This window comes from Megalops cyprinoides, chromosome 14, assembly GCF_013368585.1.
Source record: "Megalops cyprinoides isolate fMegCyp1 chromosome 14, fMegCyp1.pri, whole genome shotgun sequence".
In the NCBI taxonomy this organism is placed as follows: Eukaryota; Metazoa; Chordata; class Actinopteri; order Elopiformes; family Megalopidae; genus Megalops; species Megalops cyprinoides.
The window spans coordinates 21,666,256-21,690,465 of record NC_050596.1 but is presented as its reverse complement, the minus strand read 5'-3'; the positions used below and the strand labels follow the sequence as shown (position 1 = coordinate 21,690,465).

The 24,210-nt window shown below is 40.4% G+C and overlaps 1 protein-coding gene across 1 annotated transcript in view; it reads right to left on the bottom strand.

Annotated features, from left to right (window-relative positions):
- Nucleotides 1-24,210, bottom strand: part of arhgap15 (Rho GTPase activating protein 15) — a 122,501-nt gene that overhangs the window by 83,594 nt on the left and 14,697 nt on the right. Inside the window, exons 3-6 of the mRNA XM_036545474.1 lie at nucleotides 23,510-23,575; nucleotides 21,118-21,179; nucleotides 18,918-19,005; nucleotides 13,535-13,624 (exon numbers count right to left, since the gene is read on the bottom strand). Of these exons, the coding sequence (XP_036401367.1) occupies nucleotides 13,535-13,624; nucleotides 18,918-19,005; nucleotides 21,118-21,179; nucleotides 23,510-23,575 (306 nt within the window). The remainder of the gene's footprint in view (nucleotides 1-13,534; nucleotides 13,625-18,917; nucleotides 19,006-21,117; nucleotides 21,180-23,509; nucleotides 23,576-24,210) is intronic.

Sequence of the window (24,210 nt, the reverse complement as noted above, 5' to 3'; positions counted from 1 at the left end):
GGTGACACCTCTCTGGTGTAGTGTCATCTTCAGCCATTTCCTCAGATTTCCTTTCCATCAAGCAGCATAACCAGAATGTAGTTTTTAATTTCTGCGGACATTTATCGTGTCATAGAATGGACGTAGGTGCCTTTTAAGCTGCCGTTTTACTTCATCGCTTCTTTATGTGATTTAGATACTTACGGCACCATTTTGAAAACAAGGATAATGTATGAAGTAAACACTGGCCCTGCGTGCTGGGGAGCGAGGGCCACTGAATGTGTCACAGATGATGGAACATCGTGGCCTCAGCTCGGCCCAGCTGACAGGCCCCAGTGCGCTAGCCGCGCCGCACGTTCTCCTGGCTGGCACACAGATGTCAGGAGTACAGAGGGCAGAGGGCAGAGCGTTCCCCAATGCACCGCCACTCCTTTGTTACTCGGCCTCATCTGTGTCCTCCGAAAGCAGAACCTTCATCAGTGGCAGTGATGCTGCTGATCCCTGGATTGAACTGTGTCTTTGACAGTACATCCCAACCTTCCCTTTCAGCCTATAACAGGTAACACCTAAGGTGTTAAAAGTTGGCAGAGGATTTAAACAAGCCCGTTCTGTTCATCCTGACCCAGCAGCTTCTGAGACTCTTGTTTTTGGCCAGAATCCTGGGCTTTTCTGAACTTCACGCTCCTACCTTGACATCCCATGGTCCTGCATGCTAACAGCAGAGGCATTATCATTACAAACACACTGTATACATTCTTTATGAATAATAAAGGAGGCAGGAACTTAAATGCTACCATTTAGACTCAGCGTCTGTTTATTGACAGTCTGCCTAATGATATCATCCAACGTTGATAAATGTCGCGTGGTGCTAGTTTTCTCCAGGTGCAGCTGCTTCTGAACCTCCCCTTCCTATCACAGTCTCAAGGGAATGAGTCTCAGCCCCCATGCCAAACCAGCTAGCTCATCATCTGGAGAGCTACCATCAAGCCCCAAGAAAGCAGGCATATCACCTGAATCAGCATATCACCTGCAATTGTAGCTTTTACCAACTGTTTGACTCCATGCACTCAGTAGTGAACTGCAACTGGGGCCTGAACTGTAGAGCCTCATTGTGTTTCTTTTTCTTTTCTTGTTTTGACAACTTATTTTGTGCAAACCACTCCTATTTCAACAGGAATAGGAATACAGGAAACAATACAGTACTCTCTCACTGACAAAAGATGCTGTTCAGGATTTTTTTGGTGACTGCAACAACATATGATACTTTATTACAATCTGAAAAATGTGGGTTGAGGCACATTTTTAACTTGGAGTCTGAGTTTCTACTAAAAATCATATCTTGACCTCAAAATGTTTGCTGACAATATTTTGAGAAATCATCATTTCCAAGTTTTCAGTTTTGTATTTCACACCTTGTTGAATGCAATGTATATATTTTTCTCTTTTTTAGCAATTCATCATGTAAGAACTGCAATCCCCTGCACATTTACCCTACAAACCACAAGACCATAAGTTTACTCTGTGATATTAGTCAGCAGGGAATAACCACCCCCAACCCCCCACACCCCACTCCCCACCCCGCAACCCCCCCAGCTGTTCTGTAAATTTTGATTAAAGGAGACATGGAGATAGCTTTCCCTTGTGCTAATACAGTCAGCTCTCAGCCAGGAGACAGAGAGAGAAAGAGAGGGAGAGATAGAGGGTGGAACTGCTTGACCTCAAGTGCTTGCTGACCCTAGATCAGGCTGAGGAAGCGATCTGGCTGCAGGGTTCCTCTGATAGCTCCCAGAGCAAAAACCATCACTATGTGCATGCTGGGAATCGCAGACAGGAACGCCCCTGGAGCTGGCAAGCTGCAACAACCAAACAACAGCCGAATTAAAAAAAAAAAAAACTTTCCTCTAACTAAATATTTGTGGCTAAAATGTTTCGCAGCTTTGGCAAGAGCTATGGGTGTCTGTTGTGAGAGAAAAGAGAGCTCTCCTGTCTCAGAATGGCAGCACTTAAGAGACCGCCCAAAACTCGTGGTTTGTTTCAAAGGACTTTATTACATCGCAGAGGACTAGTGTGTCATTTTAATCTTGAATGTTTTTGGCAACCGTGCCATCGAAACGTCCCCTTTCCTGTAATTTACAGCTGCTCTAAATTCTGTAAACATTCCGACTGAAAGTCTACAAGAATTTTTTTTTTCCACTTCATATGGTTTCTGATAAGCAGACCAAAGAGATGCCTTTACATCCCTAGCCAATGCTGCCCTTAGGCACATTCTGAAGACTAGAGAAAAACTGCATTCCCAACAGTGGGAAAACTACTGTAGCGCAGAGAGTTAGCTTGCCATGCTATGGAAGAAAAGTTTCAGTCTAAGCACAATGCTTTTTTCCCTAACTTTGAGAAACAAATCTTAGGGCCCTATTTATGTCTCCGTTAATACATATCTCATGAACTTGGGATGAAAACAGAATGACAAAACTTTAGTTTGTGTGTTCGCTATCTTTAGCATTTTTTACAGTAAGGAAGGCAAAGCAACTGCTTCCAGAACAGGCACTTGGACTTCTGAAATAGCAAATTAGCTAGTGGTCCAAACCGCTAACCAGTTGGCAAATATTTTGATTGGTCAGGACCACAAGATCTCTAGATCTTCTGAAAATGCACAGCAAAACATCTCAGAATGTAAACCACTTGTTGAGGGAGATCCAGCTTGTTCTTGTGTTCACTATATGCCAGGATTTATTATCAAGAATTATTATCATATATAAAAAACATTTTAATAATATTTCAATTAATCAAAATATATCTAATATATTTATTTATTTATTATGAATTGAATTTTATGAAATTAATCAAATTTATTAAATATACCTCTGATTACAGCCAGCTGATCTGCACTGTAAAATATACAGTATCTTTGTGAATTCCTGGTATTCCAAGTTGAAGTCCGAGTTTCACATATCCACATGCAGTCAGTCAATAAGAACAAATAGAGGGTATATGAGATTTCATTGTAGAACTACTTAGTGCAAGACTAAACGGTACATAATTTAAATATCTTTTTACACAAATCTTTGTACCATTTCCTAACGTTGGTGATATTGGTGATGGCTTAGTGTGTGTGTGTGTGTGTGTGTGTGCTATCTTTCTGTCAGTCTAAAATTAGCAAAAAAAAAAAAATTGAGTTCCTACACAGAGCACATAAGTCACTCTAATTTCAGTAAAGGATTTGAATTGCCATGACTTCTTGAACACAAGATGGGAGGGGCAGGAGTATCTAAGGACTTCCACTGCCACCTGAGGATAGAAAAAAATGGGATGGTCCCTCTGCCATATGAGACACAGCTGACAAATCCACCCTGACAAATGTTTTTAGCAAACCATCATTATTTCCGTTGCAAGTAAATTAGGCCTTTTGGATTTATTAAGAGCAGAAACAGCTTCTAAAGAACGGGTCAAAAACTCTATGTTAAAAAAAAAAAGAAAAAAAAAATGAAAATGCTCATTACTTCCTAGCCCAGGGCGTTTTCTGCTCCGCTCAAATGTCTCCATCTTATTTCTTTTGTTTCTGTATCTATATTTTCAGGACCGTGTTGCCATGGCTAATGCTTTAATGCCACAGTGGTTCGTTCAAAGTGCAACAGTGATTGGGGCCTCCCAGCAGGTGCTGCGCAAACCCTGATCAATTATTGAAGGGTGGACCCCGACACAACATTCCCATCGCTGCAGCCGGCAGATAAAAAAGGAAGGAGAGAGAGAGAGAAAAAAAGCCTTTTGACATCACACACATTTCCTCTCCATTTAGAGATGTAGTCGCATCCTTGAACTTGTTTTTTTTTTTTTCCTTTTTCTTTTGTTTAATTTATTTATGTTTCCCACAATTTTTGACACTCATTTTATATGCATGGAACTATGAAAGATGCATTTGTTCCCTTTTTAATTTAATGTGCAGAGGCGACGTTATTAATCTTTTGATTCCGGGCAGTCTCAGTCAGGTCAAGTGTATGCATTTCCTGTTTGATTCTCATCCCCTCAGGGTGCTTAGAAGTCCAGTTCTTTTCAACTCCCCTCCCTCTTCAGACCGAGAACATGCAACAGCCAGTCAGTTTGATTAATAAATGATAATAGCTCTCTATAGACAAAGACCCAGTAGACTTTATCAGTGGGACTGGCATGAATACAGTGTAAGCTCCACCATTGTATCTCTCTATTTCTCAAGCTCCTGAAATATCACACTTCTTTGGTAGGTATTTAGGAGCAAGTGGCCAGCGTCAGGGAATTGAAATCAATGTTTCATTGTGTCCGATCCATTTCAGACCCCAGTTCACTTCAGGATCCAGAATTGCTGACAACATCAAAAGTCTATTCCTGCACCCCAACAAAATGAACATTGTGCAGTAGCAAAAATCAAACAACACAAACACAAATACAGTCCAGGACTCTGAATTAGGTCAACCCTACACTCGGCAATCAGGTTAGAGGTTACATGAGATGGGCGGTGTTTTGTATGAGTGCGCTTTAGAGTCTTACGCATGCACAGGGCCACATGAGTGGCTCTCTGGCTTACAGCCTTCCTCTTAATTCTCCGTGCAGATGTTCAGTGGGATGGAAAACCATCTTCTCAGAGATGCCGACTCCAGCCCTCCTCGAAAGCAGACTGTCTCTGTTTCTCAGGCTGACAAATTTAAGGCTGTGTAAAGCTAAAGTGGTCCCTTTCCATGGCTGTTGCATGCTTGCTCTCAGAAATCCATAATTGACAGAGCTTGCAACATCCTTTCAGCATCCAGGAGATTTTGTGCATCTGAATTAAACATATTTCTTTAGCTTAATATTGTCTGAAACTGTGACACACTATCAGACAGAATTTTTGGACCCTATTTACATTACAGTGGCTTACACACTGCATGTTAGTAAAATACAGTTATTAGTTAAACTAAATACACAGTATTTACAGTACTTTACAGAAAGCTGTCAACATTCAACGTACAGTAATTGCATGTGGATATTAATGTAATGCTTACATGGTAATTCATGTGAATATTATTTAAGCATAATGTAGGTACATATGTATATTGACATTCAGCATTGAAGGTGTCCAATACAGAAAGTACCTATATAGACAGAACTGTGTACCAAGTGGGCCTACAATGATTGCTAACAAACAAAGTCATGCTATCACTTCACATGCAGCCAAGTATCACAACAATATATATGATACAGCATACAATATTAAATATCCTCATATTAGATGATCTATCTAAACTGTTGCAGAGAATTTGATGTCCTGCAGATGGGCTTAAGCCACAATGCAACATTTACAGTTTCAGCTACTGCACAACTTCATATGCGGTGTAAGGATACCTACACAAGTTCAAGCCTCAAGAGAGCCGATGACTGTCTTTTTTTTTTCCAATCACAAAAAAGTAATGTTTGACTTTGAGTTAATCATTTTTAAATTAGAACACTGGCTAAAACTGTGCCTAAGTGTTTTGAATACTTATACATGTAAACTGTACTGGCACATGGAAAAATGAACTTTGCAAAATTCCTGCATTCAGACAAAACCAGGAGCTGACTGACAGCATGGATCAGCACTGTATTTGGATGAAGTGGCCGCAGTGGGGTTGTCTGCCCAGCTTGGTCTCCGGTTTAGAAACAAGCTGTCGGGTCACGCACTTTTTCCTGAGAATTACAGGTCCTCCCTATGCTCTGTCTCCGCTGTGACTCAAAGTTCTTGAGTCTACATGCCAACGGTTCCTAATTGCGCTCCTTTCCCACAGACCCTGAGCAGTTTTTTCCCCCCCTCAAACTGGATTCCTTCTGTGCTAATTAGGCACGGAACATTAGAGTACATGCCACCAGACAGGTGCTGCTAGCCTGTGAGGGTCACAGTGACCGAGCCTGCGCTTGCACCATTAAAAACAACAGACCGAAGAATAACAAGAGCGGAGACATGCTCATTTCATCTCCCATCTGTTATTACATAACCGCCGCCAATGTTTGCGTGTTCAGGGAGAAAACAAAAAAAAAAAGAAAGAATAATGAAGAAGAAATAAAATGACAGGAATGAGCGTGAGAACATGGCCCTAGATGTACAGTTGAAGACGTCTCGTGAAATCAGCTGCGGTGCACCTGCGTTCGGCAGAATGAATAATGGAGTCGGGATCAAATGCAAATGCGTTTGTTTTTAAATGCAGCCAAATGCATGCTTGTTTTTATTTTTTTCATTCTAATTTCACTTGATGTATTGGAATAGGTACACAATAACTAGAAAGTCATGATGTGATGACCCTAATGCTAACTGCTACACATGTAATAGCTCATGTTTAATCTCCAGTGGGGAATCACATGTATGGGCAGAACAAACAGCAATGATGTTGGCCTTCTCATGTTTCTGTTAACATTAGATATTTTCCTTTCTTTGTTCACACAACTTTTGACCTGAACTAGACACAGCTCAGAATAGGAAATGTCTGGCTTCAAGGCGCAAGCAACATTGACATGATGACTGACGGCTTTTCCTGACAAGCGACTCCGATTTCTTGCTCTTCACTCAGGTTCGAGTCCTTTCCAGGAAGGTGGCATCAGCTTCGAGGGGCCCGTGAGGGGTCTGTGGGTGTTGACAGTCTCAAAAACAAGAGCCGGGCCGGGTAGGAAACTCCATGAGCACTTGAGGTGGTGCTGTGTTTCTTTCCAAAGTCGGGATTCGCCGTATCAATGCGGCGGGTCACCAATTGCTGAGCGACTTGTGGCACTGGGCCGGAACCTTTCATTGTGTTTCCAAACGGAAAAAGAAGCGGACGAGCACCGCACCTCCTCAGAGACGTGCTCCACATTCTTTCTCAGGGCTCAGGGACGGCAGCATTCACGCACAATGTGCCAATGTATACATACACCACTTCTGCCCAGCACCGATCTTTTTTTTTTTACTGATTATACTATATTTTTCCAGTAGTAAATGGTTATTACGGATGCCAAGGAGGATGATGTGTGCTTCAGGTCAGGCAAAAGAAACAGTCAATACTCCACCTGATGTGACCGCAAAGGCTCACAGCCATTGGGTCTCGACCCTGGAGCTTTTAGTTGGTGTGGGAATGCAGACCTTAACTGCTTGCTTGATTATTCCTGCTCGTTGCCAAGCGGACCTAAGAGAGATTCACAATGATAGCCTTTGGAGCAGAGGGCCAACTGAAATGCTAAAAAGCCACACCAGCGTTCGAATTACACAAATACCTTTTAGTAGGTGGAGTAGCAAGCAGGATAACATAACAGCCTCAAAGGACAGCATATCTTCTTTATTCATTTTTGCCAGTGCCAGTAATGACTTTGCACTGTTAACTGAACCCTATTAGCACCGTTTTTATGGAATGAGGGAAACAGGATTTCACCTACAACAACTGGACTACCATCGCCCCAAAAGGCATCTTTATTCGCCTTCCTTGTTATCTCTGTCTCGATGGACGGAGGTGTTTGACTTGCACTGAGAAGCAGGTGGTCAGGGCCCCTGGCAGAGGGAGAAAAACACCTGCTCCTGACACCTGATCCAGTTTTTCCAACATTCCGCCACATCACGCTGTTCCTGTTCCTTTCCGCTTCGCTCCCTGCGTAAATCTTTTGTTGTGGCGACTGCTGTTATGTAAGTGTGCGTTACGCATGATGTATGCGGTTACTGTCAACACCTGTTTGGTCATGTCATGAAACACAGTGGGATACAGAGGAGCACCGGTGGAGTGGTGCTCAGCTATCAGAGGTGCGTGCTGTTGAACTCGGGGAAAAAAGAGTCCACCCTAACCACCAGTGAAAGCTCAAAGTTCAATGCTGGGGGAAGCACAAAGCACACTCCAAAAGCAACGGAAAAACACATTGTTCTGCCCAGTGTGTGCCCGTCCAACAAAAGAACATTGTAGGTTGTTCCTGAAAATGAATGAGAAGGCAACCTCTGACATGAAGACCTGCATCCTGTTGCAGCACTAATGTCCTTTGAAAAAGGCTGACGTGAATGAAATGGAGATGTTTGGTTTGGGGTATTGCGCTAACGCCCAGCCATCTTACATGGAACCCCTATTTGGTAATGATTTTTAGAACATTTAAAGATGAAATCAGGCTAGGTATTTCTTGGTATATTAAGGTTACTCATTCAACTTTTACTCATTTAAAAATATTTCAGGACAATTTTTTATCAGTTTGCTTTCTCTGTTCTGATCCCTATCTTCCCATCTTCCTGTACACCTCACGTGGACAGTACTGTCCTAGACAGACACATGCAGTGGACCATTCAAATGCAGTTGGGCCTGAAACACAAACACCTGCGGAGGTGAGGAATGACAGTACAGAACAAGGCTTCCTGGGTCTTGACCCTGCTTTCACACAGCAGTTTAATGATGACAGCATTATCCTGTGAGGATCCTGTCGAACTGGAACGCATGAACAATGGACGTGGCTGTGCAGTATGGAAAGGGGAAACATTGAGCGGAAACCCTATTGAATTCAATTATTCCTTCCGTTAACTCTATACACTGGTCCGGGCGTCAGAAGTTTCCTGATGACTAGAGATGCAGGGAGGAGAGGAGGAGAGAAGACAGGACAGAGGAGGAGAGGGAGGGAGGAGGGACAGAAGAGCAGAGGAGAGAAGTCAAGGAGCAAAGACAGGAGACAGGAAAGAGAACTGAACCTGTGAGATGGTGTTTGTTAACTGAATACACCCTCTGTATATGCTGCTCCCTAGAAACCACAAAATAGCAACTCAAAAAAATTTCCTGCAGAGACCCTTGTCCCTTCATTGCATTCTATTCCCATTATTTCTAAAATGTGAAAATCATCCCTGCTGACAACCTACAAAGAAATGATATTGACCACTCTAACATCTGTACTACAACGACACCCTAGTATATTAGTAACTCTCTTGGTTGTACTCTGATAGAAATACATGCTCTTTTGTTACCTACAATAACAATATCATGTCAAATAGAGTTTACAGCATTATTATCCTGAATTTACTAGGCAAGGTTTTGCAGTGCCTTCATTGATATGGTGACAATGAACACTAGGTGGCAGCACTGTGACTTTCTCACTCAGGTGTAATTGCCATTTTAAAATCGGAACTGAAGTTTTGAAAATGCAAATTGCTCATTGTCAGTGTTGTATAAATGTCTACCTAAAAAAATCCTTTGCTTTTTTGTCTGTCCTCAGACAGGGAGAGGAAAGTATTGAAATGTCCATAAAATAAAAATGTCCATAACTGTTAGTAACATAATTCCTTAAAATTCAGTATGCAGATTGTTGAGGAATGTCCTAATATAATGGGATAACCATCACCTTGAGATTTACTGTAATGATTCAGCTGACCTGCTTGTTTGCATGAAAAAGAAGCAGCAAGTCCAAAGAGAGAGAAGTCAGAGAGAACAGAGGCTGCTGTAAAAAGCATGGAGGCCTTGCTGCTTGTTGCTCAGTACAGATTTCTGTGTCCTTTACATCCACTCTGCCACACAGCTCTCATTGTTTTGACCCTGGGCTTCTGAGCCAGTGAACTTAAAAGAATGCTGTCCACTTCCTCTTGCCTTTTCCACTGTATGACATGTGTTCTGTTTCCTGGGTTGGGGGTGAAACACTATGCAGCGCAACCTCTGGTGACCTTGGAACATAATTCGATATGTATGTGAAATTCCTTTGAAACATATACTGAACTTCCCTGAATCCTAGTTCTGATCTCAAATAGGAATCATTATGGCAACGATTGCATTAAAAAAAGTGACAATTTGTAGCAAAAGTTGATTTTTTTTGGCAATTTGAACATTTAATGTAAGATTTTAAGTAATATATAAATATATAACCATAAATAATATAAAAATTCTGCATTCTCATTATGATTGTGATAATTCAGAACATCCAAAATGTATTTGGAATTCAGACGGATACACATTGCCCACTAAAAAGTGTCAATTCTCTTGATATCTGAGATGCACTAATAACTGATTTCATCATATCATATTGAATAAGGCAATGCAATTAAAAGGTTTCAGAAATGAGTATGGGGAAAACTGTCAAAAATCTCATGTATATAACAGATAACACATACACTTTACATGGTTCCAAAGATAAAGTATTCACCCTAACTCTTTAAATATCTGAGAAATCTGCGTTTTTCTTCAGAAATATTATTCATGAGGAAACTTAGAGACGTGTTGATGGAATATAAAATCCAGTCTAAAAAAATAATAATCAAAAGCCATAAAACTAGATGCATTACATCTTATAATGAACCCAAGAGACTCTGATAAAAAAGCGGAAATCTAAATCTTCTTACTTCTATCTTTGCTTCGTCTTCCACGGTTTTTGTCTCTTGGTTATCTGGCCAGCATTTTAAGAGGTACATCTCTAAAATGACATCTCAACGAACCGCTTCATCCAGAATGGGATGGCATTAGTAGCAACTTCTGCGCTAATTTTAATCCTGACGTTGACTGACAGTAGTGACAGATCTCAGGAAACGTCCGTACGGATATTACAAGCATTTCCTTGTCTGTGGCACTTTGGATTATTCAAGATTATGTTGTAATCCCTTTTAATCCTTGCTGCATTAAGATTTCAGTCAAAATACGGGGCGGTAAACGACCACTCAACACCAGTGAAGTCTTTAAGCATGTTACGAGATCTGAAGCCTGACTCCAATTTCTTTCTTTTTGTTCTTATCTCTTTTTTAGCAAAGGCAACAAGTCAGTCAGTCTTCAAACAACAGTTTCATTTCCTCCCAAGTATTTTCCAAAAGGATTATTTTCTTGTATTAAAGCAATGCACAAAGTCATAATAGTAAGACTGAGCACAACGCCCCCCCACTCCCACCCGCCCACTTCCTGAGAGAAAACCTAAGGGAGAATAAAGAGCAATGGCCTTACGCCACATTTTGACAAACGCAATCTGACAAAATTCTAATGTTTTCTCCCTGAGCCGGTGGTTGCACCAGTGGGACACAGTGGCAAAGCCAAGCGAGAGTTTTTGTAAATGTCCCCGGAAGTTGGGTCTGATCTTCACGGCCGGGGACACGTCCCCCACTGCTCTTTGATCTTTAACCCTGGGACCCCCTTCACTATGGAAAGCGAGCAATGTACGCCCTTTGTCCTTTATGTCTGTGCTTGCATGCGAGCTCTCTCCCTCTCCCTCTCCCTCCCCTTTTGCATGGCTGGGTGTTCCTGCCACTCACTTTTTTTTATTCTAAACAGAACTTGGACTCCCTGTGCCGGCTCACTTCTGCTGTCCACAAATCCATTCACCGGGGTTGACTTTTCTTCTAAACTGAATTTGTGGCCAGCTCCATTTTTTGGCTGCACAATAAACCGATATCAAACTCTACAGCCACCGCATGTATGAGTCAAAGATATAGTCTTGGTGATGGAGTTTTGTATGTAGAAATACTGGCCATATGCCCAAAATTGCAAACAAACAATATATGGTACATGTTTCCCTCTATAATATGTAATATATCCTGCAAAGAATGAGATGGACTCCATGCAATGCCTCCTGGGTCCATCAGAGTGTTGTCATATATATTACATAGGCAGCCCAGTGAGGGAGAATGAAGGAGAGTAGTTTGGATGGTGTGCCCTAATCTGATTACTCATGCTCTGTTGCTCTGTTAAGGCTATCATTATATTTTCAAGCACGAAAGAAGGATAGAAGCATACATTTGGCCTCAAGATCTTTTGCAAATCTGTATCACTGACATGCTTGAGAGTGCAGGCCAGTCCTCGAAGCAAAACGGAGGGTTGTTATTGGGTGTCTTGGTCAAAGTAGAGACTTCACAGCGAATCACGTCTCTTTGGCCCCGGGAAGGAGAAACAAAGTGGACGACATCGTGTGTGTCTTGAAGCTCCCAATGCTACAGGCCTAGAGTGTCTTACACAGTTCAGCCTGATACTTCTACAAAATGTGAATGTGAAATGTTAAGGTCATGAACAACAGAAATCAAAGAAGTGCTTTTCGACATTTATATAGAATCCTGAGTAATGAAAATATAAAATTTGCATAAATACTCAGTGTTATGGACAAACTCATCATCATTACACTGAATCTCCATGTCCTTTGCCAGTGAGAAAGAATCGCACCATTTCAATGTCACAGCTAACATCCCCTCAGTCACACACAGCACCTTTTTCATTGGCTGTTGGCCAGCACTAATAAATTAAGACTGCTTTAAGAGCTACACTAATATTCGGCCCCCAGAAGTGCTGAATTATTACAGGTGTGAAGTGATAATAATGACATTTCTTCATGTAACTCACAAAGCCCTTATATGAACTCTCACAGAGGGGCACAGTGTTTGGGGATAAGAAGGTTCTAATCAGCTTTACAGACATGCCTCCTGACCTCTCGTCTGCTTCTGAGTTCCAGACCCCTGTAGTAGATGGGATGTCCTGAGATGGGTTAACGCTGATAGATGGGATGTCTTGAGAGCGATAGCGCTGCCTTTGGCTGCATGAATGCCAATCGGAGCACAGCAGCCTGTCCGCATACACGTTTGCACTGCGGCACATTCAAACTCAGTGCTATGTGCACATGGCATTCTGTTTTTTCACTTTGAATGATCGTTGTTTATTTGCTTGTTTATTTGTCCCTGCCTTTGCTGCCAAGCTTTCACTTTCCACACTTATCTCCCTGAGGGTCTGACTAGATTTCAGTGACCTTCAGTCTCTATGGCCTGCGGTTCTGACAGGACAAGAAACCTTCAAATTCAATCCTTTTTAAGCTGATCCATCTTCCACTGCATACTGCACCATGAAGAAACCAGGCCAAATGGCTCTGCATAATTATGCTTTTATACAAATAAAATCTCTGCGCTTTTGACATTAACTGAACATGGGGGTAATGCCTGGTGAATAGTCAAAGGCATTGGCTAATACAAGCTGTGGTCCCGTGTTCATACTTTTTTACTTTAATCAAAAATCACACTTTGTGAGAATGTTGTACCCATTCTGGCCTGGGAATGTACGAGTCTCTGCAGATGTCAACGCTGCTGCAAATGCAATTGTGTTTCCTCAGTTTACACAAGATATGGAACACACACGCCACAACACAGAAACAGTGTGTCAACAGACATATACAACGCGCTCCTGCCAGAGCCAGGGTCGACTAGAACGGTTCCAATGTTTTTAAAGGTCGATGCTCTGTTGACAACAATGGCTGTGGAAATCCCTCTGAAGCAGAAAACTGCACTTTTGCTGCGAGTCCCTGGACGGGTGTTTATTCTTGTTCAGCTGGAGGTTGAAGAGACCCACCTCGATCTGAAAACCTGCGCAGCCTGACAAATAAACAGGAAGACCGCAGCCGCCTGGACAAGCGCCACTTTCGAGGACAAAGTATGATGTTTATTGAAGCTGGCGCGGTTTGGGAGGACACCAAGAACTGAGACAAATGATAATCCATTAAAATAAAAATTTAAAAAAGCACTTTATGTAGTACCACACTAGAGTACACTTGTCCTAGGTTGCAGTGCAGTGATTTCCTAAAGGTCACTGTCAGACAGCGTCCCGATGTAGGGTTTGTATTTTCCCCAGACTTAAAAAAAAGTTCTGACCTGAATGACATTCTTCCGGCTTGACTTGTCCGTCGTCCATTCGACATGAGCCCCACAGAGATCGACACCCTCTGGCTTGCATCCTGGCTTCTAAATAACAAAAAGAGGAAAAGAAAATGTTTCTCATGTCCTGCATTAGGCTCTGAGAAAGAGCTCATTGAGAGCGCATTGTCATAAATATTGAGAAATACAAAAGTAAACTGTGGTGTGACAAATTGTCTGTCTCGAAAGGATGAACAAACAAATGAGAACTAAAGGCTTAGGATGCGCTCTAGCACATCTCTGTGCTTTCCATCTTGCAGATACATTTAGAAACCATCTCAAGGAAGAGAGGAAGACCTGCCTGATTTCTACAGTAACTGTCTGCCTATTATCAATGTAAAATGTATTGACAATTTACAACACACACTTTGACAGGTATTCATTTTCTGTAGTTTGATCATTGTTTATTTATTTATTTACTTTGTACAGTGTGGAAGATTTTTTTAGAAAAGTAACAAGACAAAGTTCAGGAATTTCGATGAATAATGAGGGAAAAAATGTTTTTTTCTTTATCATGGGTTGTTTCGTATAACTATTATGCAAGAGTTATATTTGAGCCACCGTATAGTCACAACATGTCATACTGTCATATGTGCCTCTAATATGAATTACTGATTCCAGAGACCTCAATGGCCATGCGTTCCAAAATGCAGTGGTTCTTACAAATCCCCGATGAGAGGGAGGACTGTGACATGTAAAGTGATAATAATCAAAAATTGGGCTTTTTCAGAGGGAGTGTTTTTGAGTGCTGTCATATGAGAAACCAACTGGAATGTGGTCATATGGTCGACATTTCATGGTGACTCTGAAAAGCATTCAAAAGTCACCAATCAATATCAACACCAATCACCATTAATCACAAAGAGAAATACAAATGGATTTATCCACTGCCTACATCAAACCAACACATAAATACAGACTTTATACAATGCTTCATAAATCAGCACTGAGTTACATGTTGTTGAAAGAGTGTGGCTCTCCATTTAGTGATTTATGTAAATGCTTGGATACAACAGCTTTTCTAGGGGACCAGGAGAAATATTTTACATTTAAATAAACAACAGGAAAAAGGTTGTAAAGTACACTTATTTTGCAATATAAACAGGTTTTTTATATATATAAACTGTGGATGCGTACACAGAAGTTCAGCTGTTTCTTATCGGTGCAAAGCTAAAATTCCAAACAGTATCTGTGTAAATATCATTTATACTGACTCAAAAGTAAATACTGTCCACCATTTTGTTAAGGTAACAACTGGAACTATGCATGATTAAGTTGCTTTATTTTATACTCCACTGAAGTAAAAGTCCATTATAAAATTGTGAATCAAAATATTTACATTTTTTTTGTTTTCTGTATAAACGTCCCACAGAAACCAAAGTTCTAGAGTTGTTTATTGAATGTTCACACAATGGTTTGCATTTGAGGACGTCATGCTGTGCGAAATTTTGAGCAGATTCACAGAGTTTTACATCATGCGGATGTTTCCCCACATCCTCTCTGTCCGCCATTTCAGCCAGACCACACCATATGTGAATCTGTGCACGTTTCTGCACAACATGACTCTCTGAAACACAGTATGTGACTTTCAGAACCAGCTTGAGCGTCAGGTGACATTTGTAACAGACTAATGTGTATTCCAGTGGTGTTGGGAAAACTACAACCAGGGGAGAAGGGGACAAAGCGGTATTACCTTAAAAACATCCCCTCACTTTTTTAGAATCAAAATTACTAAGTAATTTTATTGCAGTTCAGTGTATTTTATCAAGGGTTAAAGGCAGAAGAAACAGGAGCTGAGTCTAGAGGCCAGAAATTTACCATGCAGATATAGGACACCATATCTTATCTGCTTGATCTCATGACATCTCAACTGTTAATTACAAAAAGGGAGAGAGAAGACTGCTTATATTTGCTGAATAAAACACAGCTTAGGATGGTGCTATATTATTTACTGCTTTAGGTGTTTGCAACACAGACATTTCGACTCCTTTCTATATTCAGTTTTGTTTGTTTGAAATGATATTCATTAATGATGGAAGCAGCATTAAGCAACAAGATGACAGCTATTCCTTCAGACGGAGGAGGGAGATGCTTAGCTATATATTCAGGCATCACAACCCTAATGGAAAAGTATTTAAAGCGAAACAATAACATTTGAAATGCAATTAATATATTTATAAACCGTTTCAAAATTTATTAAATATCTATATATAAACTGTTGCTACTTTCATCCTCCTCAATCAGGTGAGAGAGTGAATGAGTGAGCCCAGTTCTGAGAGCTGGACTTCTTAGGACTTCTCCCTCCAGCCTAAAAAAAAAAGTATTCCTTAAATATGGCCCTGCCCTTGAAATGTGTGTGTGTGTTGATATCTTAAAATATACTTTCTTTAAAAATGCTAAAAAATTTCTTTTTTTGTGACCAGTAAGCATACATGATGTGAACCAGTGGGTACAAACATAAAATTATAAGTGCTGGAACAGCAATGTAAAGACCCTCATTGATGCATTCTCCCAATTAGGGTCATGGTCAAGGGTCAAGGGTCAAGGGTCAGGATTCTGAAAGGAGCACTGTCTTCAGCCTGATAGGCATTCCACGGTTCCTAGTTTCCATAGTCAATGAGATTTGAAAGTAGCTTACAGCTGGCAGACCTCTCGCTAAGGGGGAGATCAATAGTGAAAGGCATTACTAATTGCCCTGCGCTTCATTAAAAGTGTAAGTGTGTAACAAGCTGATCCAAGAGACCCCCCTCCCCCCCTTCCAACTGAGCCACATCAGAGCTGCACCGGATTAAAATCATACAAATTAAATGTCTACAAATGTGAGTAAACATTTTGATTGCTTTTTGATGGGATGATCTCCAATCCTCTGTATCAAAGCAACTTATATTTGCCTGTTATGAATATGACCCAAGAAAGAATGTATTAAATTATTGCATCATCTGAGATCCTGTATGCTCCAAAATTATGTGGTGCTGTGCATGTGTACACATGCAGATGTGTGTTTTGTGTGTGTGTGTGTGTGTACACACATGGCTGCGTACATGTATGTGGACATGCACATTCATCTGCACTTACACACATGACCAGTATGTAGTTATTATTAATAACATAACAGATTTAAGGCCTACTTCCATGCAAGTAAATATCAATAAATGATACTCTTTGTATAGCGGTTTAAAGCAAATCTCATTGCTTCAGTTACCAACACCTATCACCAGTGGATGAGCACGCAGAAACTCAAAGAGTAAATGTCAGCTATTGATCTGTGGCTGGTGTCAGAACATTGACATTCTCTCATTTTACAAGAGAAGGAAATCAGCTACATGCTAATTAGATCTGTTTACCCTGTCGGCAGGAGACGGATGTGCCAGGAATCCAGGCCTTGCGAACAACAAGGTTGATTTTCTCGCTTTCTGGAAATCGGGCTTGCCGGGCCAACTGTAACAGATCTCAAACTGGGCGTGGCTGTTGACCGTAACCCTCGAATTAAACCTCCCTCCCTCCCTCTGTCACTTCCCAGAATGAATCTTCCCCTGAACCTTTTGAGACGCCCACATCTCAGCCTTCTTTATTGCAGAACTAAGTAATGTGTCTAATTTGGCTTTTGCTTGTCTTCCATTCCTTTATAAGGTATTCTGTATAAGATGTTACTTCTTCACAAATACCAAACTCCACATTTGAAATACTCCACAATCATTTAACCCCTGTCTGTTTCAGTACAGTCAGATCCACTTCTGAGCAGTAAACCTCTGAGGAGTTACAGGAGAGTTAGGTTTCATGAGTCCCATAAAGGGTCCCCATGTGCTGAAAGTCACTGACATGTTAAAGATAATCAAATGACTTTGGCTATCATTAGTAAAACATTATCATCTGTTCTAATTAGAATGCAGCTCTACCCATTTTTGGGTACCTGAAGCCTAGGGTGGTAGTGTGCCTAGCAGTTATGAAATTCATAACCAGAAGATACAGGTTAGGATTCCAGGTGTGTCACCATTGGTGTGTCCTTAAGAAAGGTATCTTATCTATACTGATTCAGTTAGTATTCAGCCTTTGCTATATCACTACCCCTGTATGAGGAAGTCTGCTGAGCATTAGCATAATGAAGGTCACAATCCAAACACTATCACAGAACAGGTCCTCGTAGCTTGCTTGCCCTCTTCTCTTAACCCCCCTGACAAATGGAGGCAAGTGTGTTCCCTGCTGTTGCTAACAGTCTGTGTCTGTGTTTGACTGTTCTCAGGTCTGTCACAGTGGATCTTTGTGTTCTTCTCTTTCCTTCTCAGGGAATGTCCTCAGGGACCAGAATGAAAACATTCACACATTCCAATTTACGGAGGCTGTCCTCAGCATTCTGCTTTGGAGACGCACCTCTCCTAAATAGTTTGTTTAACGCAAATGTTTCCAGAACACTTCTAGCTTCCTCTGTCTCCTGTTGTCCATTCCAGCTAGCTTGCTCTGTGAGTGTGAAATTACTTTGTGCCACTATAACTGAGAAAGAGAGAGAAAGAATTTCACAGTGTGTGTCTGATGTTTTCTTATACTTGGATGCAGGCATTGTGCTGTAGAGTGCTGATTTCCATTGACACGTTACACTCTATCTCTAAGAGGTGGGCCAGACTTAGCAGTAAGGGACCGGCAAACATATGTCAGACCCACCCGGTCCCCCCATTGTAAACAGATCATAAGTAATGAACACAAAGGTCCGCGGAGGGTTGCGGGTAATAAACCCCGTATCTTGATTCATTCGTCTCGCAAAGGAAATGACCAAATCCGATCCAGCCTGATCAAATTGGCCCTGCCCGTATCTCCAGCGCACTGATAATTCCCCTGGATAAAGGGCCGGCGCTTCCTGCCCCCAGCCCACTCAGTTTCAAACAAGGGGCGTGCCTGATTTGGCATGTAGCTCACCAGCTGCACCTGGGTAACACCACTCCAGTCAAGTTGCTACAAATCCTTTGTGGTTGTGGGCAAAGCTTTGCATTTGTATATCATACACGGATTATTGATATTGTGGTCTCATATTAATCTTTGTAGTTCAAATCAAACTTGGGACACTTTGACCTCAGTGTGGCTCATGTTTAAGATGAGTACAAACATTTTTACCCAAGAGGACAGCACGAATGAACTATTGAGTGTTTAATAGCATATGTACTGCTGAGGTGTGATCAACAAAAGCTGGCTGGCCCCTATTTATAAAATGCATCCTATGTCCCACATTGTGATAGAGCATTCTCTGGATAGCATGTCTGGAACATTATGTTCAACACTTTAAAGAATCATAGAAAGGAACAGTCTATTCAGTGAAAATCCATAAACGATGACTGGAAAATAGTTTACCTACCAAATTAGATAAGGCTTCTTGCTTGCTTTCTTTGTAAAATAACAGCTGGTTGACCTCAAGGACAACCCATGTGGAGGTCCAGTTTTTTCTGCAAACAAAAGGTAAAAGGAGACTTGTAAAAATGTATATGTTGTGAACATTCAAATAAAACATTTTAGTTAACACCATTATAATGCCACATAAGAGCTTTATAAAGCCTTCACAAACATGAAACAACACTTTCATTAGTCCTATATAGATACTTAAACTGACTGAGTGTCATGGAGTATGTGCTACCAACCAATTCACATCATATGGGTCATCACCACCATATTTTAATTTTATATATTTATGGTATCACCACTTAACAATATGGATGGTGGCATTTAACACTCTATGACAATCCATGTTGATTGATGTAAATTTTTTATTAAGCTATATGTAAGAAGGCTAAGATGATTTTATGTACAGTAGTTCTTATGTAAGACCCTTTATAACAACTGTCATAGCATTTTGTGGGAATTGGAGTAACTACACATGCACATTTTATTGAAATAACGCTACAGAACAGCACCTATTACACTTGATCACTGACAAATGAAAATTGAGGCCTTTTTTCACAGCACTGGGGGCCTGCAGTCAAAACAGTGAAACCTTTCAGACCAGGAAGCTCTGAAAAACTCTTTGCACTCACTGGCTATTAACACTGCGTGGGGAGTGAATGTTTTGGTTTGAATGTTCATGTCTTCTCCAAGTGGTCCAAAAGACACCCAATTTCATACTTGTTTATGCTGCTTATTACTGATCTGGAGTTCAACGTGACATCACATATTTTTAATGCTAAATTAGGGAAGATAAATTCTATGGCAGTAGAATCTGACAAACATGACCTCCCCTTGCTTGGTAGTAGGATTATGATGAACAAAAGTTAAGGCACTCGAGATCCACAGAAAGCTGCCCTCTCTGTCAGCGCTTATGGCTTTTCAGGACAGATTATAACATCTAAGCAAGATAAGGCAGAAATTATCATCAGGAATGCAAACTTGTTCATTTGTCTTTTCTCTGGTGAAAATTGAAGAGTTATACTTATTCTTATTTATTTATTTATTTATTTTCAATACAGAAAAAATCTAATTCACAGCAAATGCGTGCTTAAAATATTTTGATTATACTGACAAATCTCAAAGTATTTCTAACATTAACCTGCTCTAAAAATTGTATTCTTTATGAACCATGAAACTATGAATCTTTTTTGCAGCTACCTTAATGAATGATTATACAGAATCACATATAATTTTCATTTTTTAAATCAGCTGCCAGTGCAAAAAAAAAAAAAAAACATTCCAATCCTTCTTAGTTCCACTAACAATAATCAGATGAAATTTTGCTCACTTCCAATAGAGTGTGATCCAGAACATTGTCTGGTAAGATGTAACGAAACATAGCTTGACCCAACATACATTCCTTCGGTTACAACTCATTAAAGGTTTAACAAAACTGGCAGATATTTGAAGATACAAGTGCAGATGGATGCAGGAAGCAGGAAGCAGAAATGACACAATGATGTATGGAGCTGCAGTGGGTCTTGATACGGTTCCTTGTTTCCCGGTTAATAACAAATGCTTGCGGGGAAGAATGGAAAGATGAGTCTTGGCTCTTTAGACCCTTAGAAAGGGTGGCTTGTGGCTTATCAAACACCCAGTACAGAGCGTGGGCAACACACTCCTTCCTGTAGATTTCCCCATTTCAATCAGACTTATACTCAATCCCAATGGTTTTTAAGGTAACTGTAAGATTGTCATTGATTTTTCGTCAGATTCTTGTAACTCTGGAGAACTGTAAAGGTGGAATTGCCAAGGAAAATATTTTTTGAGACTTGTCATGGGCATACATTTGTGTGTGCTGTTAGTAGGAAACATTGATCACCAAATGACTGTTTGCAGTTAGCATGCAGTATCAGACAATGAAGTATCCATTTGTAGTAATACGAGAGTACAGACAATGCAAGAATTGACAGTACTATAAATGACATAGCGCTGTGGAGAGGGCAAAAATGAGGGATGCATTTTCCAAGAAGTGATAGAAGGAGAATTTTGTTGTTGTTATTTTATATATCGGCAATTTCAAGGATAGTTGGATATTTGTTTATTTCCCATGACATTTCCTAGATGCCAGTATTTTTGCAAATTGTCAGTGACAACAGGTTCCAGGTGAACTGTACCTCAATTTCTTGCCTCCATCTGCTATCTTTGCTTTGTTCAGATATTCACCTTTCAGCACACTCTGAAATTAGACAAACAAAACAAAGAATTTGCATAACTGATCTTACAACATAATAATTTGCCACATACACCATAATGCAGGAATTATAAAATGTCCTAATATAGCATGATATTTTAGCCTTTTTAGAACTTATTTGTAATACCCACACTTGAACAATCTGTTTTTCACTCTTTTCTAAAGGCAAAGTTGAAATCCTTCTTTTCAAATTTTCAATTCAGCGTGTTAGTATTTAGCAAATTTTAGCAATCCTGCATGTATAAAATTTTTGAAAATCTGCAAGTGCAGCACCTGCAAAGGACAAATAGATTAGTAGACGTACAAGGAAAGAAACAATACAATTTTAGAAGGGAGGGAAATACATTTGAATGTCTATTTTGGAATGTTAATGGCCTATACTTTTCATGATCAAGGACTACACATGGCCTGGGGCAGATATTTTAGTGTAAAGGGATGCTTTTACTAGCTAGGTGTACTGTGTTAAAAGCGTAGATGGCAGTGAATCCCTGAATACTGTCACCTCAGAGAAACATTTAACAAAGAGGAATGAAAACAGCAAGACAAGGTTAATCATTCTGAGTTAGAGGACAACCTGTCCAAATGGAGTCCAAAGAGAGAACAAAATCCAAAAAAGATCAAAATGGTTCCGACTGAAAATGAGGGCACTGCTGTTGTTAAAAAAACAAAGTTTGCAACCGAAAGCTCTGAGAAAATGGAAAAAAAAATCAAGACAAAAATGCAGCTGCACTGAACCTGACCCACAAGGCATAAACAATCACTGACTTTCTGCTCAACAATGTCTGCATTCCAAGCGTAAACTACCTTGCCCCTAAAAAGCACGCTTGCACTCAAAATCCACTGTTAAATAGAACTGTTAAAATGTACCAAAACTACAACTAAAATCCAGACAATAACAGCTACACTGGACAATCTCTTTAAATTATGGAGTGTTACATTGCTAAATAAACAGGACAATACTTTGTTTTGAGTAAATGTACACCATTAAAGCGTGTAGGACAATATCTTCATTTAAAAACAGTTGAGCTGCCAGGGTTTTAAATGAATATGTCTCTAGACCCAGCTGCATTACTCCAACACTGGCTTGCACAAATACCATTATAATTCTTGATATGTGATTAGTCTGACAAGTATTTTCAGACAAATAAACTGCAGTACATACACAATGGCAATAACACTGAGTAGACAGTATAGATAAGCAGAAAAATGAGGAGATGGCTTTTGAGAATGATCACATTTCTCATGCCTTCTTCCTAGTCAGGTTATAGTAGTCCAATCACTGTTTGAAATTATTCAGAGAAATCCTATTTAAAATCAATGAGCGGAAAATGTTTCCCTTCCTGTTTTTAGAATGTTTGTTTGGTAATCGCAAGTAGAGTATGATGTCTTTATTGAAAGTGACATAGGAGGTAGTTAATTGCCCTCATACAGCAGAGAGGTCCCCAGACAGCTGATTGGTGTGGAAACCAACCTCTTTATCCAGCATAAAATAACACGGTAGAGCCATTTTCTTATGAGCTCATTACAAATTCATGCACCCACAAAGAGAGTTCAACACAAAGAGCAATATCAAACAATGGCAACACGCGGGTTTGTCAGAGAGAGAAAAAAAATGTAAAATGACTCAGAGTTAACTCTGTTATCTCTTATCTCAACGTTATATCTTTTATTTTTTTTTTTAGACGGTGAGGCCCACATGTACGGAATAGTGGTGGGTACAGCACATGGGTATAAATCAGCCCCATTAACTCAGAGACTGAGACAAAGCCTGGTGTTACATGCAGTCTGGATGCAGGGATGAGTTCATTTACCTATATTAATGCAGTGTGTGCTGTTATTGAAATAAATAGGCATACTTCAAATGCTTATTTGGTTATTCACTTTGAAGCTTAGCAATGTCTTTTTATGCAGACAATGGGTTTTACCAAGTTCTCCAACAGCACTGAAAGACAGTTCAATGTGATTAAGAATTTCACAAATCTATTTCTGATCATTAATCAATACCAAGACACTTTTTCCAGGGTAACTTCCATATGGATTTTCCAGTTACGTACTATCCAGATCATGCAGCTGGATAATTACACAAGCCAGTCAGGTAGCGCATCTTGCTGAAAGGTACAACAATGGCACCCTACCTGGATCATAACTAGCAGGTCCCAACCACTACTCCACAGTGCCACTAATCTTACTGTCATGCGCTTCTCTAAACAAATAAAACTGTTTAGAAACAGACAACAGACGAGCCCTCATACTGTAACATTATTGTGATATTTCCTCCTTTCTGTCCTCCACACCAGACAGATGGCTATACTCACAGGATGTTCTGCTGCTCCAATGTCACCTAGGTTATGTTGAGACTGATTCCTCCGATGGCGAGATATCTGAATTAAGGCAAAGAGGAAGACCGAAACATTACATTTCCGCATTTAATCAAATCTCAGACTACAGCTGCCAAGTCTACTCAGAAATTGTATGAATTTCAAAGCAAACTGCTGATGAAGAACTGCTGGCACACCAGAGAACTCATGTATTTTACGAGGTCTTGGGTAGGCCTCGCACCTGCAGCTGTGTGTGTGAGAAGTTCGTGCGATTCTTCATCCACTCCCGCTCTCTCTTTCTCTCTCTCCCTCTCACTACCATACTGAAATCTGTTTATTGCTCTGCTACTGCTACATTAAGTCTTCTCTGTAGAACAAAATCAGCCCTTTTCCTGTCAAATAGTTCTTCCCATGACATTCAGGGCATTACAAGGTGAAGTGCTGTCTAATAGACAATGGTGCAACTAGGGTCGCCCAGGGTGCTTATCCACACAGCTCAAAAGTTCACACATTCATCCTGCCATTATTTCTTTTATGGCATAGAAATATAGGATTTTGGACATATGTTAGATGCATAACCAATGTTGTAATGACTATACTACAAAGAAAGAATAAAAACATGAATCAATTTTTTAACTTGCCTCAGTGCTTTTCAGGTCTATCTGCTCACAAGAAAAGAAAAAAGAAATATTCAGACA